Raw genomic sequence first — 23,849 nt, forward strand, 5'->3', positions numbered from 1 at the left:
TTGACAAAAGAGTCATACTTTTTGGAGCTCTCATGTGTCCAGCTGATTGCCTTGTATAATACTTTGGAACTGTTTCTATAAACTAGACTCATTATATTAGCAATCATAGCCCCTGAATGCAGGGGTTGTTTTGCTACTCTTAAGTCCAAAAGAGTAATCCGTGCCAGAAAGAATATAAAAGACTAGGAAAAAAATAATTTTTTCCTCTAGGCAATAAGATACATAACTTATGAATGGAGTAACTAGCTAAAAGCATAGACATAAATAATGTCCCCAGGCAATCTGCTTAAGTTTAATATGAGTTGAAATGTACTTTATTGTTATCAATCAGACTTGAAGAGAAATCAAGCCCATAATGAAACATAACTTTAAATTGTTACAATCTGGGAGAGGACAGTGGTGGGATCCAAGGAGAGTGGGAAGAAAATACAGGCAATCCATTTATTTTGGTCAGAATTATACATGTAGGCTAAAATATCCACATGGACATTGATGTCTTAGTAGCAATAGTTATGAATTCTACCTATCACTGTCACATTGAGAAACCTTAATAAAAATGTAAAGTATTTTTTAAATCAAATCTGAAACCTTGACTATGCAGCATAAATTATCAGAATGTTCTGCAATGGTACCAAAGAAGCAGGACTGTGAACACTGAAGACATTACCAAGAAACAAAGAACAGAGAGAGAAGTATTGAGGGTATAACAGTCTCCTAGATAAAAATAATAATAATAACTATCAAGGAGAAGATAGTTCTTATTGTCTGAGAATAAAGACAATAAAGTTGAGTCCAAGGCAAGGGTAGTCACTGTTGGAAAACAGAGCAGGCCAACAACAATAGAGAACAATTTAGAAAAATCAACTGAGTTTGAAAACAAAAACAAAAACAAACAAACTAAACCTAAGTTATGCTATACGAAAGATATGGGAAAGCAGGGTGGTAAGATCAGGAAATTTTTCAACTGTAGGGTTCAAAATATATCTAGTAAACAAAAATTCTAAATTGGCTAGATTAATCCAGCAGAACCAAAGAGGATGGTCACTGATTCTGATCTCAATAATTAAAAATTACCTCTCAGTCACCCAGATAGATAAAGTAGCAGCAGAGCAATGAAGCTAAAGTCGATGCTTTGATAACTTATACCCAACTTTTTTTTTTTTTTTTCGGAGACAGTGTCTCTCTCTGTCACCAAGGCTAGAGTGCAGTGGCACAATCATAGCTCACTGTAACCTTGAACTCCTAGGTTCAAGCAATCCTCCCAGCATCCCAAAGTGCTGGGATTACAGGAGTGAACCACTGCACCAGCCAAAGACCATTTTTCACATAAGTGGGTTCTGCAGGGCCAACTGCAGGACTTGAGTATGCTTGGATTTTGGTATACTCAAGGGTCCTGGAACCAATCCCCTGTATACTTAGGCACACTATACATACATGAGATTAGATTGTAAACCTCAACAAAGATGGCAAACAAGTTTTATCTCATGTGATGAATCCAACATCATGTGCATCAGGATATAATAATAGTTAATACTTAATGAGTGCTGACTATGTGGCAGGCACTCTTCAACACACTTTACACATATTAATTCTAACAATGGCCCTAAGATGTAGGTACTACTATTAACCCCAGTTTACTGATGAAAAAAACTGAGGCACAAAGAAGTTCAGTCACCTGCCTGACATCATATAGCCAGTAAGCAGAAAAGGCAAGATTCGAGTTCCATGTGAAGCTATGCATCCTTAACCATTATGCCTCCCTGCCCCTCAAAGAAAGATGCTGAGATTGGGTGTGAATATACTGGCCATCTGAGTAAGTGTTAGAAAAAGCTTCAGCTCTCCACTGATGTGACCATGGTTCAAATATCAGCTTTTCCTCTTACTAGATAAGTAATCTTTGGGGCATTACCTAGATTCCATGAGACTCAATTCCCTTTCAAGAACATGGGGATTCCAATACTTCACTTACAAGTCTAATTCTGCGGATTAGAGGAGATGATGTAAGTAAAGTGCCCAAGCCCAGGATCTGATGCAGAGTAGGCACTCAGTCAATAGTAACTAGTACTATAATTACACACAACATCCAAGAAATTATAAAGCACATGATACTTACTATAAAAGTCAAGTTAAATTCTTGAAGGTCACAAGAAGTACAGATTATCACAAAAGTACTGATTGTCAATAAAATAAAGTTTTAAAACATTTTTATTCTGATGTTTAAATCACTAATTACAACCTACGTGGTAAGATGCCTTCCCCAGAGTATACTGTACCTCTTTGATGATTTTCACCCCTTTTGGATCCTTGATATTAACAGCTATACTCTAAAAATTAAAATACATATATTAAAATACTATCATAAAGGTTTTTCTTATTACTGACAGTTCAACAAGAAAGCCTTTCATATCATAGATTCTCCTCTTAAATCAAATTTATTTTACTCATAATGAAATATTTAAATCATCTTTACTGATTTTATTTGCAATTAAGATTTGTTAGGATGATAGCAAGGATTATAGTAGATGTTTTCCAGTAATAATAGAGAGTGTTAAGCAATTAGCATTCTCCAAAAGAATAACAAATGTAAATAATCAAATGATTTCTCTTTCACAAAATTATTTCCACTATAAATTCTCATGAAATGTTTTAAGTTACTTAGTAGAGAAGGGAGATTAGTAAAAGCTCTATTGTTTTTATTTGGTGACAGGTGAATGAATAAAATTTCACCTTATTTGAAATATTAGTTACATCTACAAAAAAACAAAGCCATAATGATATCAAAAATTTTGTTATGACAAAAGAATTACTCTATGAAAGCAAAAAAGGGATGATGTCTTACTTTTTTATTTCGGTTAACACTGAGAAAATATGTACTTTCTGTCCCCACAAAAGGTGGCCCCCAAGTTCGTGTATCATCACCAGTTCCTGAAAACAATAGTATGAACTATTAATCTTCAATTCTGAAACACGAAGCATTTCAAACCAATAGGCTCACTCATGATAGATATTCCACAGGCACCTGAGCAAGATCAGCTCAGCACAATGGAATCAGCAGCCTACAGGGGCCATAGGAGCTTGTTAGAACTGCCCAAGCTCTTTGCCTGTTCATGTTCATCACTAAATCTTTCCATAGCCTCTTTCACTAAGGTCCATGATTGAAAGTCAAAATCTCGAAGGAAATACCCTACTGGCTGTCTTTAGATTTAATGAACAGCAAATATCAAGGGTACAAAAATTACTGTCAGTTTTTGGCAAGCAAGTCAGTTAGCTCTTTCAGTGTTTCTTGGCATTGAGTGGACAAGAAAATGTTGAGTCTGCAAAAGATTTTTGTTAAATACAATTTAAATCAGAATATAATGATGTGTGAGTCTTTATGATAAAGTGGCATCTGGGGCTAGGTATAGAATAGTGATAAACAAGTCTACAAAATATTTCTGTAGCAACAACAAATCAGAAAGTCAAGGCAAGTTACTAAATAGCAAATGTCAATAATTTAAAATATTATCTTAGAATAAAATTTTAGTTGTCTACGTCTTGCTTTGAAGTAAAAGTCTAAAAACATTTAAAAAATAGGGTATTTTGTCCTGGATATCCACTTCAAGTAATTCTGAAATGTATTCATGTCTGATTCAAAGATAACAGTACAGAATTACAGAGAAAAGAATTTTCTTTGTGCAAAAAGCAACTGGCAAAGAACGTAAATAGAACTCAGAAGTGAATCAATAATTAAATGGCACAAAATAGTATCACTTAAATTAAGATTTTTTACAATGTAAGTTCTGATTAAATATTGATGAAACAAACAAATCACTATGTAGGTAATTATAATTAAAGTATTTATCACTAGACCCTCCAAAAGAGAGAATTTGTGAATGTGGGTTAAAGTTTTAAACTCTAATCATTTAAAAAATGTAATTAACTTATTAGCCATTAGATTTTAACCACTGAAATTGATCAAGAAAAACAGACATAGTCTTTTGAAAAAAAAATAGAAGCTAAAGAATAAACTCATTTATTAAAAAGCACACACACACACACAAGAGAAACAGAGTACACAGGACAGAGAAAAGAAGCATTAGTTGTGTCATCATTGGTTCATTTCATTGGAGATGAAATGGATGAAACAAAGCAATAAATGCTAACTGAGCAGAATGGCATGCTCAAAACATCAGGGGGGAAAATGAACTACAAGAGTCCTCACAGGCAACCTCCCAGAAACAAACCAGTCAAAGGCCTCACGGGAAATGTGTGTGTGAATGTGGATCTTCAAGATCAGAGTCACAAGACAGTCCAGCCTCTTCCATTTTTTTTTTTTTTTGAAGCTCCCAATACATTAAAAAAATTTTTTTTTAAAAAGAATCAATGCTAAGGTAAAGCTAAAATTAGTTTATTTTAAATGTTTTCATTCATTTCTCTGGTGGAGACATGTCAGAAGTCTAAATTGGAGGCCTATAAGGCTTTCCTCTCCCTCCCATCCATGACAGGACATGTAGGGTTAAAGATCACAAACTGGTAAAACTGGCAGCTTGAGAGACGTGTTTGACCCACACAGTTTTTAAAGTTTTCAGCTAGCTGCCATGATTTCAAAACCTGGACATCTCTTATAGAAATTCACACTGCCTTTCTTAGATGGCCTTTCAACACATTCATTCATTCAGCAAATATTTATTGGGCACCAACTACATCAGAGACACTGCTTTGTACAGAGCAGACACAGCACTGAACAAAAGACCAACATCCTTGGGCTCATATTAGCCTAGTGGGGACAATCCCGGAATTTTAGAAGCAGCATCTGCTGCCCTTCCCAGCCTGCTTCCCTCACAGATTACGCCCAATACAGATTACGCCCACCGACTGGCTACCTCTAAAAAAAGAAGAAAATTATGCTTAAGTTTGATATGCTCTTTGATTACACAAATAAGAATAATCTAAGTCCTAAGTCAGAAAACTACAACCAAAGTTTATTTAACTGAAAAGCTGGAGAAGTAGACAGAAAAAGAGAGTAGGCCGGGCGCGGTGGCTCACGCCTGTAATCCTAGCACTCTGGGAGGCCGAGGCGGGTGGATCGCTCAAGGTCAGGAGTTCGAGACCAGCCTGAGCAAGAACGAGACCCCGTCTCTATTAAAAATAGAAAGAAATTATATGGACAACTAAAAATATATATATAGAAAAATTAGCCAGGCATGGTGGCACATGCCTGTAGTCCCAGCTACTCAGGAGGCTGAGGCAGGAGGATCGCTTGAGCCCAGGAGTTTAAGGTTGCTGTGAGCTAGGCTGACGCCACGGCACTCACTCTAGCCTGGGCAACAAAGTGAGACTCTGTCTCAAAAAAAAAAAAAAAAAAAAAAAAAAAAAAAAAAAGAAAAAGAGAGTAGTTCTCTACTGAAATTTGAAAATACTACCAACTCACTTTTAACGAAAGTCACTTTTTCTCATATCCATGTTAAATAACTGTCTCAAAAATCCAAAACAATTAAATATATAATATGAACATTAAAATGTATTGGGCAGGAGTGTTAAGGGAAAGAGAGTAATCAGTCAAAAAAAGAGCAATAAACACCTGCTAGGAACAAAATTTGATGCCAAGTGTATGGCGATGTGACGTATAAAAGGCCTAGACAAAGAAAGGTCTCTCCCATGGTGCAAACTAAAAAGTACAAAGGAGAAACAGGTTTAAGTATATAGGAAATAATGATTTATAAAATTAATATAAATACAAATATTAGCTTGCTGACCAACTGAGATAACAAGAGAAATTAGAGTGAATGCTCTAAGAATAGAAGATGCAAGAAAACCAATGACTGAAATCAGGAAGTGCTGTGGTGTTGAAATCAGATGTGAAAATTAGAAGCTTAATTGAAATTGGAAAAAAAATAGTCAGTATCCAGCAATAATCAAAAGTAATGAACATCACTGACTAAATAAATGAAGCATTTTTTCTGGGAAGCAGGACTCGCCAGGCACTTCTACCACCTGACACTGATAAGCACAGGGCCAGATAATTAAAATGTAATAAAATATAATATAATAATACACAATATTCCCCATGCTTATCGGCTAACTGCTTTGGCTTCTTAAGAAGATCTATTTAGCAGGAAATTGAATCTGCCAGATCGAGTATTCTACTTTATAGGGCTTAGCAGTTATGGTAAATTAATAAGTTGACATAATTATAAATTAGTCTCTTGTGAGTCTTATAGATGTATGCACTCTATTCAGCACAAGACCACTCAGCGATTTGAGAATTCTGTTCCAGATCCAAAAGGATCAGATCTTGAAAAATAAATAATAATGGGAATTGTTGAAAAGTTACAAAACAAGCTATTTATAGAACTTTGTAGAGCAGTCCCCAACTCTTTAGGCACCGGGGACCGGTTTCATGGAAGACAATTTTTCCACGGACTGGAGTGGGGGGTGGAGGGGTCAGGAGAATGGTTTCAGGATGATTCAAGCACATTACACTTATTGTGCAGTCAAACCTCTCTGCTAATGATGATCTGTATTTGCAGCTGCTCCCCAGCACTAGAATCATCACCTCAGCTCCACCTCAGATCACCAGGCATTAGATTCTCATAAGGAGCATGCAACCTAGATCCCTCACGTGAGCAGTTTACAGTAGGGTTCTCACTACTATGAGAATCTAGTGCCTCCTCTGATCTGACAGGAGGTGGAGCTCAGGCAGTGATGGGGAGCAGCTGTAAAGACAGATGAAGCTTAGCTCGCTCACCACTGCTCACCTCCTGCCCTATAGCCCGGTTGCTAACAGGCCACGGACTAGTACCAGTTTGCAGCCTGAGGGTTGGGAACTGCAGATGTAGAGGACATAAAAAATGTGGACTGTACCCTTTAAGTGTTTATTGGAGAGAAAGGGCACACAATGGCACTTTTTTAAGCAACTTTATCAATAACAGTATGAGCTGTTATTGATTAAAGACCAAAATGCTAAGATGGCACTAGATAAAAGTAAGAATTGTGCAACCCTGTCTCTACTAAAAATACAAAAATTAGCCGGGTGTGGTGGCGTGCGCCTGTAGTCCCAACTACTTGGGAGGCTGAAGCAGGAGGATCGCTTGAGCCCAGGAGTTTGAGGTTGCAGTGAGCTGTGATGAAGTCCCTGCACTCTAAGCGGGGCCACAGTGAGACTATGTCTCAAGAAAAAAAAAAAGGTGAGAATCGTATACACAGAATTTGTTTATGTGGTGGACAAAGAGGAAGAAAGAACAGGAAAGATGTCAGATGAAAAACATAAAAACAAAAAACTGATCTAAGCTTAGGTGTATTTCCCTCAAAATCTCTAAAATTATAAAATGAAGAAATGTTTCTTTTATGAGAAATAGAAAATAATGACTTAGGTTGGGGTATTTGGGTTCGTTTTTTGACAGACTTTGTATCCTATTTCTTCCCATCTATCCTCCCTTTGTCCTTGCCTTCCCTTCATCCCACAGCAAAAGAATGTCATCAGGCCCACTCTGTGTCATCAGGCCCACTCTACTCAGTCTCAGTGGTAAGGCTTTATGGGGTAAGGAGGGCCAGGATCAGAGCTGAGTGCCCAGATATTCCTTAATTAGCTGTGTGACCCTGAACAAATTACTTCACCTCTCTGTGCCTCTGTTTTCTTATTTATAAACTAGGAATAATAACATCCGCCCATAGGCTTGTTGTAAAGATTAGATAAACTAAAATAGGCAAAGTGTTTAAAACCATGCCTGTGATAAGTGTTGTTATCATCATTGTTATTATATGTTGCATCTCAGCTTCTACCAGAAGCTTTCAGGTGCATGAGAAGGAACTGGCTTGAGCTTAGGCCTTAGCACATACAGAGTAAAAGAGGTCATTAGTATAGCTTCAGAGGAAAATAAGGAATAGAAAAGAGAAAATAATCATTTCATTTCAATTCTCTCTTCTACCCATTTACAGGTACACTCAAGGTGGGTATTTAAAGAATTACAAAAAATATTAATATTTATTAGCTTGTTTCTCTTTTATAAGGGGACAATAGCTTTACCTGGTCTCTCCACTTTTATGACTTCTGCTCCAAGATCTCCTAAATTCATAGTAGCAAAAGGTCCTGCCAGGATTCTACAATGTTAACAATGATAAATAATTACCATCTTGAAAATGTTTATGTTAATTCTCTTAATAGTCCAGCCACACAGACCAGCTCATATACTATTAGTAAGAATCAAAATTGTTAAAACTGTAATTTTGTCATATGTATGTATCAAGAGCTTTAGGAAAGTATATCCCCTTTGACCCAGTAATTTTATTTCTAGAATTCTATCCTAAAGAAGAAATAGAAACTAAGGCAAAGATTTGTGTTCAAGGAAGCCTAATTTATAACAGTGAAATATTTGAGGATGAATAAGTAATTATGTGACATCTATGTAATAAAATACTATCTTATGTTTTTTGTTGAATTTTGAATGACATGGGAAAATATTCAAAATGTAACATTATTTTTAAAATGCATAAAACTGTAATTTTCAATATGGTTCCAATTTTTGTTTTTTGAATTACACATAAATATTTAGATTGGGAAAATACATAAATTTTACACTATCTCTTACAGTGAAAGATTATAGGAATTTTTCTTTTCTTTTTTTCTCCTCCAAAATTTCAACATAAACATGTAAGTATCCTCTTAAAACCCAATCACCAAAACAGTACGGATAAACCAGTACAAACCTTGTTAGATCCAGAATTTTTACACCCTCCAATGGCTTTATATTGTCCACATCTGGCAAACACAAAAAATATTTGAAGAGTATTGATTACTAATTTTCAGAGGGAAGAATGCAGAATTCTTTATATTCTGTTTTAAGTAGTATCTATTACTATCAAAAACAATATTTTTCCTTCACAGTGATTCCGCTTTAGATGTAACATAGAAATCTTGCTCTTATCCAGTCAAAAATTGATCTGTAAAAATTAAAGGCTCTGATACCAGACTATTCACAGCTACACTAAAGATAGTCTAACTAAAAATAAAAAGGTAACTAAACAATGACATCCTAACAAGTAGGATACTGAAAGTAACAACAAAGATCTCTGCACATTTGTTCTTTCAAGACAGAGAAAACAATAAATTTTAACAGTGTATTAAACAATTTACAATCACATGTGTATTTCTCTTTTTTCTTCATTCATCAGCTATAAAAATAAGTCGATAGATCAATAATTATATTAATTCACTGAACACATTTAACATCAACATTAAATCAAAAAATCAAAATTTTAGCCAAATGGTTTACAAAGTTTAGGTCATGATGACTGAGATGAAGATGAACTTAAGTCAATATGGGGAATACTGACTACTGGTTCAATAAGTTTTTTTAATAGACTTTATTTTTAGAGCAGTTTTAGATTCACAGCAAAACTAAGCAGAAGGTTCAGAGATTTTTCATGTTCCCTGCCCACACACATGCACAGCCTTCCCTACTTTCAACATCCCCCACCAGACTGGTACATTTGTTACATCAATGAACATACATTGACGTATCATCATCACCCAAAGTCCACAGTTTACATTAGGATTCACTCTTGGTGGTGTACATTTTATAAGTTTTGACAAATGTATAATGACATGTATTCACCATTGCATTATCATACAGAGTAATTTCAGTGCCCTAAAAATCCTCTATGATCCATCTATTCATCCCTTCCTCCCCTCAACCCCTTGAAACTCCTGATCTCTCTATTGCTGTCTCCATAGTTTTGCCTTTTCAAGAATGTCATATAGTTGGAATCATACAGTCTGTAGCCCTTTCAGATTGGCTTCTTTCACTTAATAATATATGTTTAAGTTTCTTCCATATCTTTTCATGGCTTGACAGATCTTTCTTTTGTGCTAAATAATATTCCGTTGTCTGGGTGTACCACAGTTTATTTATCCATTCACTTACTGAAGAACATTTTGGTTGCTTCCAAATTTTGGCAATTATGAATAAAGCTGCCATAAACATTGCGTGCATGTTTTTGTGTGGGCATAAGTTTTCAACTCATTTGAGTAAATACCAAGAAGTATGGTTGCTGCATCAGATGGTAAAAGTATCTTTAGTTTTTTTTAAGAAACTACCAAACTGTCTTCCAAATTAGCTGTACCATTTCTCATTTCCATTGGATTCATACACTTGATAATTGGGATGATCATTAAAAGAGACCAGAAAAATCAGATGGCTAATTTCCTCTCTTAACCAGACAGAGGTTGAATAGGGTGGGAAAAGAAGCAATTAAACAAAGACACAGTGAGATTTCTCTGCCAAAGAAATCAATGGGAGTTTGGGGATACACGTAATCTTAGCAGCTAGAATGGAAACAAAAATTAGAGAAGGAAGGGAAGCTGAGCAACAATGGCAGAAGAAAAGTTACCAAGGAAAAATTTCCATCAGCAAAAAAAAAAAGTTTTAATAACAAGAGTAGTTAATATTAGAATTTAAGTTATATTTGGCTCCTCTCCCTCTCTAGTTAAAGTTGAATCACCAAACTGATTCTGTAAAGCCTGGCACAAAAGTAAGTGTCCTATGTGAGTGGTTCTGGGGAAATCAAAGAAAAGGGGCTGAATTCCACAGCTGAGGGAACAGAATAGCTGTGGAAGGTAGGATATGAGTGAGTCCTCCCTTTATGCAACTTGTGTTCCTACTAGGTGCTAATCTTTCTGTGAAGATACAGTGATGAAAGGCTGATATCATATTCCCTCTTCCTCAAGGACTCCATGGTCTAGTGAGGAAAACTGAGACATACACTTACTATAATGATGGAGAACACACTCCTAGATTCAAGTTTTTACTCTATTTACTAACTGGTAACCATGTTCTGCCTTGATTTCTCCATCTGTAAAATAGGGATAACACTGGTATTTATTTCATAAGGTTGTAAAAAATTAAAACAACACCTTATAAGCATTTAGTCATGGTGCTCAATAAATGTCAGCTATTTTCCCTATGATTTCTGTCTTTTCTCAAAGCTTGCCCCATGTTCCTTAATTCAGTAAAGGGCATTCCTACCCACTTGATTACCTAAATCAAAAAACCCAAGCTTCTCTCTTCCCTCACTCTCACTTACTCAAGAACTACTTCCTACAAATTCTTTCACAAAAATATCTCTTGACTTGTTTCTCTTCTGCCCACCCCCACTGCCAACCTCATAGTTCAGGTCACCATCATCTCTCTCTTAAATTGCTCCAACAACCTCCTACCAGTCTCCAATCTTGGCTCTCTCTGAAACACTCTATGCAAATCAGTCAACTCAGGCTGGGCGTGGTGGCTCACGCCTGTAATCCTAGCAAACTGGGAGGCCGAGGTGGGAGGATCGCTTGAGCTCACCAGTTTAAGACCAGCCTGAGCAAGAGCAAGACCCCATCTCTACTAAAAATAGAAAAAAATACCCAGGCAACTAAAACTAGAAACAAAAAAATTAGCCAGGCATGGTGGCACGCACCTGTAGTCCCAGCTACTCGGGAGGCTGAGGCAGGAGGATTGCTTGAGCCCAGGAGTTTGAGGTTGCTGTGAGCTAGGCTGACACCACGGCACTCTAGCCCGGGCAACAGAGTGAGACTCCGTCTCAAAAAAAAAAAAAAAGTATTATTGGCCGGGCACGGTGGCTCACAAAAAAAAAAGAAAGAAAGAAAGAGAAAAGGAAAGAAAAGAAAAGGAAAGGAAAGGAAAGGAAAGGAAAGGAAAGGAAAGGAAAGGAAAAAATCTGGCCGGACGCGGTGGCTCACGCCTGTAATCCTAGCACTCTGGGAGGCCGAGGCAGGTGGATCGCTCGAGGTCAGGAGTTAGAGACCAGCCTGAGCAAGAGCGAGACCCCGTCTCTACTAAAAATAGAAAGACATTATATGGACAACTAAAACTCTATATAGAAAAAATTAGCCGGGCATGGTGGCGCATGCCTGTAGTCCCAGCTACTCGGGAGGCTGAGGCAGTAGGATCGCTTAAGCCGAGGAGTTTGAGGTTGCTGTGAGCTAAGCTGACGCCATGGCACTCACTCTAGCCTGGGCAACAAAGTGAGACTCTGTCTCAACAAAAAAAAAAAAAAAAGAAAGAAAGAAAGAAAAAAAATCAGTCAGCTCTTTTCTGTCATATCTGCTCTTATTCCTCTCTTCCGTATCTCAGTTAATGGCATCATCGTCCACTCCAAGACAAAAGTTAGAGGTCTTCCTGGCCATGTCCTCTTCTTCATTCCCCATATTCAATCAGCCATCAAATTTTTCTTGAATTTGCTTCTCTGTCCGTCCCCAGTTCCCCATTACTGCCTCAGTCCAGGCCGTCATAATTTCCAACTGCCTACAAAGGTATCTTAACCTACTTTTGTCTAGTCTTGATCCCTACTGGTCTATTTTCAACATTGCCTCCAAAGCAATCCTCCAAAACGAAGAGTCCATCACATCACTCTCTTGTTCATTTACCCATTCATTCATGGTATTTTCCCTCATGGAGCTTACAGTTTACTGTTCTTCCTAAAAAAGCAAACGACACTATTATTCATGGTTTCACGCCTGTCCACCTTTTCAATTTCAATCTAAAAAAACGGGAGCAGGGTGTCTTACTAACCATGCTTCTTTCAAATCCCCGCACATTTCAGGGCCTTTGTATATGGTCTTTTCTGCACCTGGAACAATCTCTGCCTTTCCTCACCTAAGCAAGCCCATCCATCTTTCATAATTCAGCCTTCCTTAGAAGGTGTTCCTGCCTACCACAGCATCCTGAGCATGTTAGTTTCAACAAGATGGTAAACTTCAGAGAAAAGAGACTATTATCTTCCTCTGTTTCCAGCATTGAGTATTAGTACCTGATATGTACTAAGAGCTCAATAAATGTTTTTGGAAGGAAATGAAGGAGAGAAAGAAGAAGAAAGACATAGGGTCAGTCTTCACATTTCACCACAATGTATTAATAGATTGCCATAATAGAACATTGGGGAAAAAATCACATAGTCTCACTGGAGCTTTATTGTAAGTAGAATTTCTTGGTGCCCAAGATGGATGCTGCAGTCTTTTTTATAACCTACTCTCAGAAGTGACGTGTCATCACTTCTTCTGTATGCTGTTAGTCACACAGACCAACCTGGAGCAGTGTGGGGGCGCTGCACAAGGTGTGAGTCTCAGGAGGTGGGGACCTTTGCAGCCATCTTGGAGATTGGCTATGACACCCACTGTGGCTTTCATTTGTTATTTCCCTCATGACAAATGATATTGAGCACTTTTTTTTATGTGCCCATTGGCCATTTTATATCATTTTTATGAAGCTTCTGTTCAAATCTTTTGACCATTTTGAATTGAGTTCCTTTAGTGAATCTATATAACATTGCTTCAGGGACCCTTACCATCCTTAATTAAAAACTCTGCAACCTAAACATCAAGCTAATGAAGGGAGGCTATTGAGCTTTTCCCCCTGTGAAATCAAGTTGCATAACTTCAAACTCATTGCTGCCTATTTCAACAACCTATTTCAACCCATCTCTTCTCAAAACAGCTATTCCAAATCTAATTCACCATCAACAAGCCCCCATACCCCATCCTTCTCTAGCTCCTGTGTCAAGTAAACTTATTGGAAAACTCTTCTTTTGGGAAGAAATTTATCAATCCTAGAGAAAATAACTAAAGATACTGACAGTCAGGAGCCACCCATATATAAAGGTCCAGCCATATCACCCTATATTGAAACCTACCAGTCAAGACATCTGTATTAGTTTGCTATGGCTGCCATAACAAATACCATAGACTGGATGGCTTAAACAATAGAAATGTATTTTCTCATAGTTCTAAAGGCTGGAAGTCCAAGGCCAAGGTGTCAACAGGTTTGATTTCTCCTGAGAAATCAAATCATTTCACCTTGGCTTACAAATGGCTGCTCTCCTGCTACCTCTTCACATGATCACCCCTCTGTGCACGTGAGCTCCTAGTATCTGTTTGTCCTAAACTCTTCTTGTTGTAAGGATACCATTCAGATTGGACTAGGGCCCACTCTAACAGCCTCATTTTAACTTAATTGCCCCTTTAAAAGTCCTATCTCCAAATACACTTACATTTCGAGGTTCTGAGGGTTAACTGGGGGAACACAATTTAGTCCATAACAAACCCCTACCCATATACACAGTTTCCAATCAGCTTTTTAATGCCTATCTCTTATAATACAAGAGAAGAGCTGGGAATCAGTAAAATATAGGGAAAGCCCCTACCAGGAAAGAGAGAGACCAAAAGAAACATAAAAAAGAAACTCAGAGGAAACAGAGATAAGACAAGAAAAAGAATTAAAAAAAAAAACTATTATGATTACATTATTCTGGAAAACAGACATTCTGGAAAAGGCAAAACAATAGATATAGAAAACAGAGCAGAGCTGACAAAGATTGGAGACAGAAAAAGGGAATGATTATAAATTTTGAGGAGTGGGGGAACTGCTCCATATCTTAAATATGGTGGTGGCTGCAGGACTCTACATGTTTGTCAAAACTCATAGAACTGTAAACCAAAATGAGAGGATTTTATTGTGTGCAAATTTCACCTCTGGTAAAAAGAAATTGTCAACACGCTCAGACACATGAGATTTTACACATCCATAAAGCAGAACAATAAACTTTTTATAAAAAGAATATTCAGAAAATAAAAATATTATCTTGAAACTTAAAAATATGATAGAAGAATGAGAATGTAATAGAAGGGCAGAAAGATAGAGATAAGAAAATTACCTAGAAAGTAGAACAAAAAGATGAAATAAAAGTGGAAAAAGAAAAGGCAAGAAAAATAAAAGATCAAGCCAGGAATGTCAATAATATGGGCTTCTCAAAGAGTGAACAGCAAAAACAGAAGAAAGAACATTACCAAAAAAAAAATTCCTAGAACTCAAGGGCATAAATTTCCAGTTTGGAAGGCCCCTCTACCTCCCCATCATAATGGATTTAAAGACACACAACATGCACACCCAAGACACCTCCCTGTAAAAATGTGGAACACTGACTTCTCTGACAAAAGAAGACCTTAAACATTTCTAGGGAGAAAAAAAGCACGCCATACATAAAGGATAACATTAGATTTCTCAACAACAACACTGAAAGCTAAAACATAAAAATGGAACAAAAACACTAAAGTTTTAAGAGGAGAAATTATTTCTTTCTTAAATCATAAACCAAATCAAGCCATGAGCCATGTATGAAGGTAGAAAAAAGAATATTTTCAATCATGCAAGTTTTCAAAAACTTTACCCTCCATGCATCCTTTTTCGAAAAAATTACTTCAAGAGGCAATATAGAAGTTTAGAAAATTACTTTCTAAGAAAATTATCTCTAGAAGTAACCTAGAGATAATTATCCACCAAAAAGTTGAACAAGAAATAAGAAGATATGGGGTCCAGAAAACGCATTATCCAAAGGAGGAGAGAGGTGAAGGGAATGCTCAGGACAACAGTAATGAAGATACCAACACAATAGATGAGAGATTTAGACTCGTGGTGCAGTCAGGGATGAATAAAGGATAGATATTGAGAAAGTAAATTAAAAAAATAGGCAAATTAGTAACATGAGAAAATAAAAAGGTGTATAAGAACAACAATGTAATCAGAGTATGAACAACTATAGAATCATAACAATCTAGATATTTAGTATTGATCTTACAAAATTTATGATTTGGAAGGATGGAAAGTGTATGTGTTGTGAACTAAAATAAATTTTTTTTTTTTTTTTTTGAGACAGTCTTACTCTGTTTCCCGGGCTAGAGTGCCATGGCGTCAGCCTAGCTCACAGCAACCTCAAACTCCTGGGCTCAAGCAATCCTCCCAACTCGGCCTCCCAGAGTGTTAGGATTACAGGCGTGAGCCACCATGCCTGGCCTAAAATAAAATTTTAAAGCTCACTCCCACACCAGCTGACTAAATGGACCCCCTCGTGGCCAAAAGGAATATTCTAAAACTAAATTGCCTGCCAGGAGGAAGGAGATTAGACATATCTTATCATGCCCCCTCCCTTCTTGGGGACATCCTTTGTAATCTATTAACAGGCCTAAGGGTATTTGAGACAAACCTACAGGTCCTCAATATACACAACAAATCTATGTCCGGTGGCTTATTTCTGATAAACAGCAACTATGTTAAAACATTCCAAGCCTTTAGACAAAGCTTCATGTCTTTAGCCAATTACAAGGCAAAGAATCTTTAAACCCACCTATAACCTGTAAGGCCCCCCCTCCTTCCCATTTCCAGATGGCCCACCTTTTCGGGCCAAATCAATGTATGCCTCCCACGTATTGATTTATGACTTTACCTGTAACCCCTGTCTCCCTGAAATGTATAAAACCAAACTGTAACACAGCTACAGCGAGTCCACTTGCTCAAGGCCTCTTGGGCATGGCTCCAGGTCATAGTCCTCAAATTTGGCTCAGAATAAATCTCATTAAAATTATTTTACAGAGTGTGGCTTTTTTCCCCGTTGACAGTGTGTTTGTTCAAATGGTGGTGAAAGTCTTTATCACTACAGATAATGTCTAAAAACAAACAAAAAAAAAAATCAAGAAGCAACATTATAATCATGTTATTTAGAGATTTCAAGGTAAAATCCAAAAGAAACAGCAAAAAGAATTGAAATTTATTGTCTCTGGGAAAAAGGAAAGGGCAGAGAGACACAAGAGATTACTACTTTTCACAGTTAACCTTGTTAAACTTCTGAAGTTTTTAAACCAAGTGTATGTAACAGTTTGATTTTAAAAAGTTAAAAAGTAAATTATAAACCATATTAAATTCATGAGCAACAGGGTGAAGTATTATTCTGTGTATATCCTGTTGTACGGCCCCTGCAATGTTTTGATAAATATTTCCACTCTGAAGCTTTTACTGACTTATTGTTTGTACACACAGCAGCTGCATCAAAGAGGAATTACAGTTGATCCTCACATTCTGTATTTGTGAATTTGACCACTCACAAAAATTTATTTGTAACCCAAAAATCAATACTTGTGGTGCTTTCATAGTCATTCTAGGACACACACAGAAGGCAGGAAAATTTGAGTAACCCAATGTAGCACATTCCCAGCTGAGGTTGAACCAGTTAACGCTCTGCCTTCTTATTTCAGCTCATACTTTAAAAAAGTGTCCTTTTTCTAGTATATTTCGTGTTACAGTTTTTACATTTTTGTGCTTTTTGTTGATTTCACTGTTTAGAATGGCTGCCAAGTCTGGGCGTGGTGCTTCACACCTGTTAACCCAGCACTTTGGGAGGCCAAGGTGGGAGAATAGCTTGAGGCCAGGAGTTCCAGACCAGCCTAGGCAACATAGTAAAACCCCTGTTCTCTTAAAAAAACTTAAAAGTTAGCCAGGTGTGGTGGCACAGCGCAGGCCTGTAGTCCCAGCTACTCCAGCTACTTGGGAGGCCGAGGCAGGAGGATCACTTGAGCCCAGGAGTCTGATCACGTCATTGCACTCTAGCCCAGGCAACAGAGCAAGGCCCTGTCTCAAAAAAAAAAAAAAAAAAGATATACTACATTTGTTTATCCATTCAGCTGTTGACAGACAGTGAGTTGGTTTTTAGGCTACATTGAGTCAAGCTGCTATGAATATTCATGTACAAATCTTTGTAAGAACATGTCTTTATTTTTCTTGAGTAAATATCTAATGGAATGACTAAGGTAAGTATATGTATAACTTTTTAAGAAACTGTTAAACAGATTTCTAAAATGGTTGTACAACACTGTGTAAGAATTCCAGATGTTCCACATTCTTGAAACATAAGAATTGTTAATCTTTTTAATGTTAGCCATTCTAATGGGTGTATATTGGTTTCTCATTGTGGGTTTTTTTTTTTTTTTTTTTTTTGAGACAGAGTCTCACTCTGTTGCCCAGGCTAGAGTGAGTGCCGTGGCGTCAGCCTAGCTCACAGCAACCTCAAACTCCTGAGCTCAAGGGATCCTCCTGTCTCAGCCTCCTGAGTAGCTGGGACTACAGGCATGCACCACCATGCCTGGCTAATTTTATATATATATTTTTAGTTGTCCATATAATGTCTTTCTATTTTTAGTAGAGATGGGGTCTCGCTCTTGCTCAGGCTGGTCTCAAACTCCTGAGCTCAAACAATCCTCCTGCCTCGGCCTCCCAGAGTGCTAGGATTACAGACGTGAGCCACCGCGCCCGGCCCTCATTGTGTTTTTAATTTCCATTTTACTGATGACTAATGATGTTGAACATCTTTTCATGTAATAGTTGGCCATTTTATGAAGCAAAAACTTTTAAATTGGGTTCATTTACTATCAGGGAATAGATTTTTACTTTTATTATCTGAAAAGACACTCAGAAAGGACTTCTAGAGAAATATTTAAGTCAAAATCAATGAATGAGTTTTAAACAGTTAAGTGCATGAACTCTGAAATCAGACTGCCAGGATTCAGTCTGCTTAAATTCCGTGCTCTGAAAATAAAATAAATAATTAAAAAAAATAACAAGTTCCTGCTCTACTATTTAATACTCAAGTAACACTGGGCAAGGTAACTTCACTTGTCTGACCTTCCCTTTCCTCATCTGAAGCATCTGTTTCCTAGAGTTTGCAAGGTTTAAATAAAATGTTGTATGTAAAGTGTTTGGTACACTTCCTGGCATGTAGTAAATGCTCACTAAAAGTTTGCAATTGTTATTATTATTATCATTATCAAATATGTATTATACAGTCACACCACCTACTAAAGCAATAATTTAAAATCCAGATTTGAAAACCAAAAAAGATGGACACATGATTATTTTAAGGAACAGAAAAATATGGTCTCAATATGCTACGTTTAAATAGGAAAACCAGATCCTATTTGTGAAAAAAACTGATAGGCTGGTTTGGAGTAGGGGATGATTACAAGGGGAAAAAGAGTTGGAAAACCATCAATTGTAACATAATTTGTTGAAATATATTGAGCAGCTTGTATATCTGTCTTTTTGGCCTCTAGTATGGAAAGCTATTATGATGATACAGCTGGGCAACCATGCAAAGAAGTATAATTATAATGAAGCTGCCATCAATTCTATGCTTGCCAGAGCTGCTTGGTAGGACTCCCCTGGTACTTGGCCCTAGGGTTTCCACGACACAAATAAACTTGAGCAGCACCAGAGCAGGGATAATTGACAGATGCCCACACAAGTGGTTCATCTGTGTGACAGTAATCATGGCATCCCTCCCCACCCGTACTAGCTAACTACTGACACCAAAAAAAGGCCAAGTCACAAACAAACTGGTCAAATATCAATATCAAATAGAACATACGATATACACCAAAAGAATTTGCTAGCTTGATTTTTTATGGAGAACTTAACTATCAGAACTTATGAGTGAGAAAGCAGAAGATGGACATCTCTTCAAAACATGCTTTCTTAATCTGCTGACACTTTTTCTATAATAATTAGCATGATGTTTTCTTTCCAGCCCACCTTAGAAGTCACGGAAGAAGCTCTGTTCCTAATAACCTAGTTCGACAGGTAATTTTAGGAAGATAGGGTACCTGGAAAATTAGTACCCACTAGAAGATATTTCAGGGAAATTATAAATTTGGGGTCACCAAGCAATAATTGTTTTCAATTTCTAGGTTTGTGGGAAATAAGAAACAAGTTTGTGGAAAAGAAGGCTAAAAAGATCTTCATAGACTCAAGGACGTTTCAATTCTGTTCTTCATGGAAATCCATGAGTGTAAATATGGACATAATTACAGATTAATTATTCTCTTGTCATCATCCACTTCATTCCTTTCTAACACAATCATTCACAAAATAATCATGTTGAGATGAGGATTTTTAACTAGTTTTCTTTCTCGAAAATCTCTGAGGGTAGGAGAGACATGGATCTTCAGTATCAGATATTTAAATTTATGTATAATAAAAAATATTAATAAAATAGGAATTCACCTTGCAATTTAATTAATTAATAATTTTCCGAAGCCCTTGTTACATTAAGAAAATAGATGAAAGAGGTATGATGAAAACTGTACAAAATATTAAGAAAATGCTGATAAATAAAATCAACAAAATTAAAATCACTCATTTTTGAATCATTTAAAGCCAATAATTGCTAGTGTTTTGGTGTAAATACTTTCAGAGATAAGTAGGTAGATGGGTAGATAGTGTACTATTTTTGTTCAAAAAACCTAATCATGTGCTAGATATAACATAACCTGCTTTTATCCTTTAATGTTTTGGGGGCTACCACTCAGTACTTTAGATCTAAGATGCAATACTCAGTTGAGTCTCAGAGTAAATTGGTCCCACTTAATAGAGATGAAGGCTTTCAACCAAGTATGTCACCCTATTAGATTCTGATTGCAGGCTAAGCACAGTGGCTCACACCTGCAATCCTAGCACTTTGTGAAGCTGAGGCAGGAGGATCACTTTAGCCAAGGAGTTTGAGGTTGCAGTGAGCTATGATGACACCACTGCACTCTAGCCAGCCAACAGAGTCAGACCCTGTCTCTGGGGGAAAAAAAATTCTCTTTGAAAAGAAGTGCAAGTTAACCAGTTACTAGTTATTATGGTTCTTGGAATCCTATTATAAACCCCCAAAACTAGTGTGAAAGTAATTCTAAAGTTACAAGGCAATTATACTGTTTAGGGACAACCAGAGGACAATGGTTAGATGGATAATTCATAATTCAACCTCTATTGACAACTAATTTCTTATGAACTGCTCTTACCCTGTAAAAACTTTGCTATTACTGTGGGATTTGGAATCAAGCAGGTTTTGGAACTGTTGAGTACTACTATTTTAATGAAAACTTGAGAAATTTGTAGGAAGTATGGTACAAAAAGGGCTTTTGAGTCATAGTCAAAACATGCCACAGCCAAAATATTACTACAAGTCACGGCTAATCCCAAATGCCTTTGCTCCTCATTTCCCATCATCTCTTGCAGTTAGGTTGGGGTCAAATGACTGGGATCTGGCCAGTGAAACACAGAAAGAAATAATAAAAGCCAATTCTAGTCCTGACCCTTAAAAACATCCCATGACGTGGAAGCTACAAATTTCAAAAGTGTTGCTACATATGTAAGAAAGATATCTTTATTGTATTGAACCACTGAGGTTGTGGACTAATTTGTACTGCAGCACAACTTAGCCAATCCTGACCAATAAAGATGCCAAGCATCAGAGGCATAGTGAGTTCTGAGTGAGTTCACAGTACCCAAGCCAACAACTAGGAAGTTCATTTCAGGCTAGATTGTTCCATCGACCCTTTAGGAGCAATCTTCAAACTAGGATGGTTATATGAAGACTTTCCTAAGGGATGCATGAATCATTTTAAAGAAATCAATTTCCAGGTCTTCAACTTCTGTATATTTTCTTTCCTGCAACTGATCAGCCTATAAAAAAGCCTTTCTCCTACTACGCAAAAGAAAGCATATTCCCCACATGTGCCAGATCTTACTCTCAGTTCACAGTATAAAATTTACTTAAGTGATGAAAACTGTTAGATATCAACTTAAAATATGCAAAGAATTGTTTTTCAAGTCATTTAGGAGATAGACCGCTACTATGGATTGGTATGTGGAAAGGTGGAAAACAGTACCAATTTATAGACTTTGTAAATCAATTTATAGTTATAGAATTCATAAACAAAAGCCAAGCCACAGAAAAAAAATTCTCCTTAGGTGCTCAGGTTTCTTCAATGGGCCATTCTGAAGTTAATCACCCAGGGGATCAGAAGTAGTTGAACAAGAAACTGGTGGGGAAAATGATAGCTACAAATTACTGAAATATTGAATTAAGAATGTTCTTTTTAACACTTCCCAGGTGATAAAAAATATTTTAAAATTTAAAATAAATAAATAAATAATTTATTTAAAAAAATGTTCACAAACCCAAGAGGCCCCTTGAACTTCTCAATGTTGGTGATGTGGTTCTCCTCCTCTAGAAGGCTGACCAAAGGGAAGAACTTTGTGAAAATTAGAAAAAGGTATCCCCTCTAGGGGACAATGGGCAAAATAGTGCCCACTTTAGATTCACGAAACATTTTCATAGGTACTTGAGGGAAATAATTTAGCAAAGAAGAAAATGAGCGTGGATGGAGTGAGGGCAGTGGGATACTGCAGTGTTAGACTGAATGAGAGAAGCTTCCTAACACAAAAATATATTGAGCCCTATTTCACAGAACACTGCAGATATTTCACTAGGAGGAATAGAAGGGAAGGAGCAGCTTGGAAGAAGTGTGGGGCTGAATATGCATGTAAGAGAGATTATGTTTTACGATTTGATTTGTATTTAACAGCTCCTAATGAGTAACTCTGAAAACCAGGAGAGGAGTCTGGAAAGAAATTTAGGATGTTTTCTGTGTAAAGATCTATGGAATCCTTCCAGAGACTTCTCCATCAAGTAAAGGTAAAAAATATTATTTAAGGCTTTTAGAGTTTTGGGAGATGGAAAAGGGGAAGCGAGAAGCTTGTTTCCAAGGATACAGGCAGACTTTAAGGTGGCTTAGCCATGTTCACATTACAAACTCTTTAAAAGCTTTAATACATAATATCAAATTGTCCACCAGACAGGTTATGTGTAACAGTACCAGCAATGTATGAAAATAGTCATCTTCCATAGCCCTGAACATAATCTTTGGTTTTGCGAGGTTTTTCTGATTACTTGTTTAATTGATGCATATTTGACAGTTAAAAATTTGCATGTCACTGTCATTTTAATTTGCATTTATTTAATGACTTCTGAAATTGAACATTTTTTGTATCTATTAATACTTTTTTCATGTTTCCACTTATAAATTATTCTTGCTGTTGGCCCATATTTCTATATGCACATTTATCTTTTTCTTATTGATTTATATGGTAAGAATATTAACCTTTTTATCAGTCATATTTAGTAAAAAACTAATTTTTCTCTATCTACTCTTTGCTTTCAAAATTGTTTTAGAATTTTATTCTTTCAAAAAAATCACTTTCATGGTTTCTCCCTTGGTATCGTTTCAGCGTTTCCCAAGGCCATCCATACTTTCAGTTATTTGCTTAGAAGGATTCACAGGACTCACTCAGCATGTGGTTGTTTTCACAGCTAAGGTTTATTATAGCAAAATGACAATATGACAGGATCAACAAGGGGAAAAAACACAGGCAGAGACTGGAAAAATCCATGTACAAGCTTCTTATATTCTCTTCCTCTCATGGAAGGCTACATCAAGCATGCTTCTTTCCCAGCAACAAAAAAACATAGAAACATATGCAATGTTTCTGCCCACAGAGGTCTATTAGAGACTCAGAACCCAAGGTTTTTATTGAAGCCTATTCACATAAGCACTGTCTCCTTCCCGTGTACCAAAATTCCAGACTCCCAGAAGAAAGGTCAAATTCCCAGACAGCAACCAAAGTCCAAACTTGTAAGATGGTCTTTCTAAAGATAGCAACCTGAGGCCTGCTACATTACCTCTGTTCTCCTCAGGCATCGTGTGTTCCCAACCAACTCCAGATTATATAATTATTCATCCATAGTTGGTTTTCCCATTTTCTTTACTTTAGAAAAAAAAAAAAAAAACAGGGTTTCACTTTGTTACCCAGGCTGGACTGCAGAAATGTAATCATAGCTCACTGTAACCTCCGACTTCTAGGCTCAAGAGATCCTCCTGCCTCAGACTCCTGAGTAGCTGGGACTGTAGGTACACACTACCATGCCTGGCTTAATTTTTTTTTTTTTTTTTCAGACAGGGTCTCACTAAGTTTCCCAGGCTGATCTCAATCTCCTGGCCTCAAGTGATCCTCCCGCCCTGGGCCTCCCAAAACCCTAGGATTATAGGCATAAGCCACCACACTTGGGCTTGTTTTTTCTTATTTAAACATTAAATAATTGCTTCGTGGATAAGAGATTGTTATTTTTCCTTGCTTTCTATTTTCCTAAACATTTCACGTTTTCTA

At 36.9% G+C, this 23,849-nt stretch overlaps 1 protein-coding gene across 4 annotated transcripts in view; it reads right to left on the reverse strand.

The window, feature by feature from the left end:
* The window catches only part of SUGCT (succinyl-CoA:glutarate-CoA transferase), a 676,753-nt gene that overhangs the window by 645,767 nt on the left and 7,137 nt on the right, over positions 1 to 23,849 (reverse strand). For all 4 annotated transcript variants that reach the window (XM_069461618.1, XM_069461617.1, XM_069461616.1 and 1 more), the window contains exons 2-5: positions 8,686 to 8,737; positions 8,006 to 8,079; positions 2,840 to 2,925; positions 2,274 to 2,324 (exon numbers count right to left, since the gene is read on the reverse strand). In XM_069461618.1, the coding sequence (XP_069317719.1) occupies positions 2,274 to 2,324; positions 2,840 to 2,925; positions 8,006 to 8,079; positions 8,686 to 8,737 (263 nt within the window). The remainder of the gene's footprint in view (positions 1 to 2,273; positions 2,325 to 2,839; positions 2,926 to 8,005; positions 8,080 to 8,685; positions 8,738 to 23,849) is intronic.

The sequence above is a fragment of the Eulemur rufifrons genome, chromosome 29, assembly GCF_041146395.1.
Source record: "Eulemur rufifrons isolate Redbay chromosome 29, OSU_ERuf_1, whole genome shotgun sequence".
Lineage (NCBI taxonomy): Eukaryota > Metazoa > Chordata > Mammalia > Primates > Lemuridae > Eulemur > Eulemur rufifrons.